The sequence below is a fragment of the Chinchilla lanigera genome, unplaced genomic scaffold (genome assembly GCF_000276665.1).
Source record: "Chinchilla lanigera isolate Chin_1 unplaced genomic scaffold, ChiLan1.0 scaffold00094, whole genome shotgun sequence".
Lineage (NCBI taxonomy): Eukaryota > Metazoa > Chordata > Mammalia > Rodentia > Chinchillidae > Chinchilla > Chinchilla lanigera.
Window position 1 is genome coordinate 3,810,162 of NW_004955495.1, and position 1,984 is coordinate 3,812,145.

General features: G+C 65.1%; 1 protein-coding gene across 1 annotated transcript in view; it reads left to right on the forward strand.

Annotated features, from left to right (window-relative positions):
• LOC106146765 overlaps window positions 1–1,189 on the forward strand; it is a 1,641-nt gene extending 452 nt beyond the window's left edge. Inside the window, exons 2-3 of the mRNA XM_013505054.1 lie at window positions 274–644; window positions 688–1,189. Coding sequence (XP_013360508.1) covers window positions 274–644; window positions 688–1,166 — 850 coding nt within the window. The 3' untranslated portion in view covers window positions 1,167–1,189. The remainder of the gene's footprint in view (window positions 1–273; window positions 645–687) is intronic.
• Window positions 1,190–1,984: the final 795 nt, after the last annotated feature.

Here is a 1,984-nt window from a genome sequence, read left to right on the forward strand (position 1 = left end):
ATGCTGGCCTGGAGCTCGCCGCGATCCTCCTGCCTCAGCCTTCTGAGTGCTAGGATCACAGGCGCGCACTGCCCCTCCAGGCTGGGCTCTTAGGAGGCTCTATTAGGAGCTTTGCCTGCAATTCCGAGACGGCCACGAGGCGGCTTCAAGCGGACTTGCTGCCCAGCCAGGGCGCCCCAGACACCTCGAGGTGGCCGGAGGGGGCTGCGGGTCTCGGGGAGGGGCAGTGGCCAGGCGCCTGGACTGAGCTGGGCTTCCCCTTTTGGGTCACAGGTTCTGGGCTCTCGGGAGGACTGAGACACTGGCCAGACCGCCAGGTGCGCGCTGCCTCGGTCCCTCGCGGCTTGGACTCCGGACGCCGCTGTCCCGTCCCGCCCAGCGGGGAGGAGCCAGGACCCGCGCGGTGACCCTGAGACTACGTGGCCGCGTGTCCTCTCTCGGGGAGAGGACAGGAGCCGGGCCCTGGCCCTCCGGTTCTGCCCGTTGCGCCACCGCACCTCTGCTCACACTGCGCCCCCCGCGCCAGGATTCTGCCTCCTCCAGGAAGCCCCGCGGGATTCCCTCCTCGGCCAGGAGCAGCGCGCCCTCTTTGGGACCCCACAGAGCCCAGCTGGGGTGCTGCCAGCCGCTCCAAGAAGTCCCAGATGAGGAGAAACGGGGCCCCCACCCTCATACCTGAAGTCCCAGATGAGGAGAAACGGGGCCCCCACCCTCATACCTGCCCTCCCGGCGCTGTGCTCGCGCCCTCGGCGGGGCGTCCTGGCCCTGAAGTCCTCCTCCTCGGCCCCTGCGTGTGTCTCGGGGAGCGGGGCCCACAGGACGGAGCGGGACGTGGGAATTCGGAACGGAGAGCCTGTGGCGGGCCGCGTCCTGTCCGGGGCTGGTGCAGACTCTCTGTCGGGGGTTGCGCGCCCACCACGGCCGGGCGGCGCACAGGCCAGAGGTGCGGGAGCCTGGAAGGAATAATGTTTCCATTACAGCTGTGTTGGCCGCAGACCCCAGTGCGGGCACAGGTGGAGACTAAACCGTGGCCATGGGAAGCGCTGCCCTCAGACTTCCCTGTTGCTCAGGGTGTGCACTGCGCCAGGCAGCACGGTCCCGCTTCTCCTCCGCGCATGCGCACGTGCCTCTCCCTTCAGCCATGGTCCTGCGGTGGGGATGGATAGAGGACAGAGGAACAGCCCCCTACCTGCTTCCAGACTCGGGGTGACGGGCCCTCGTCTCACCCCAAGGCCAGGGTCCCTCTGTTCCCACTCCTACCCTGGCACAACCCGGGACCCGTTTCCCATGGCCCCCAGGGCCTGCTGCTGGAGCGGTCTTCCTGTGCCCTCTTCTGGTGCAGGTAAACTGAGGCATGAGGTGGCCTCAGGGATTTAGAGTTGGGGTTTGGGCTAATGTCCCATAGCTGGAGGGAGCCTGGAGCCCTCTCCCACTCTTGGGGACCTTTCATAGCCCCCCGCTCCTTCCCGGGCGCCTACACTGAGCGAGTCCTGGCTTGTTGGACAGCTGTGTGGTTGTTACACCCATTTCCCAGATGGGTCTGTGCCCCAGCCTGCCACCCTGCCTCCCTGTCACTGCTGTCCCAGTGGTGGGTCCCCAGCCCAGGCCAGCACTGTGGGAGCAGGAGGGGCTGGAGCGGGAGGAAACGTTCGCAAGTCGTTTTGACATTTAACAAACACTATGCAAATCGCATGCAAATCGCATGCAAATCACCACCCATTGCTTAAGCCCCGACAGCTCAGGCGTGCGCTGGAATAATAATGCAGTCCTGTCCCTCAGTGGCAGCGGGGGTAGGGGTGGGGGGTGCGGGGCACATCTCTTCTCTCCCTTTTTTTTTTGTCTTTTTGAGGCAGGGTCTCACCATCCAGTTCAGGCCGGCCTTGAGCTCACTTTGTAGTCCAGGCTGGTCTCAAACTCTCAACAATCCTCCTGCCTCAGCTTCCCGAGTGCTGGGATTATAGGCGTGCACCAGCACACCCGGCTT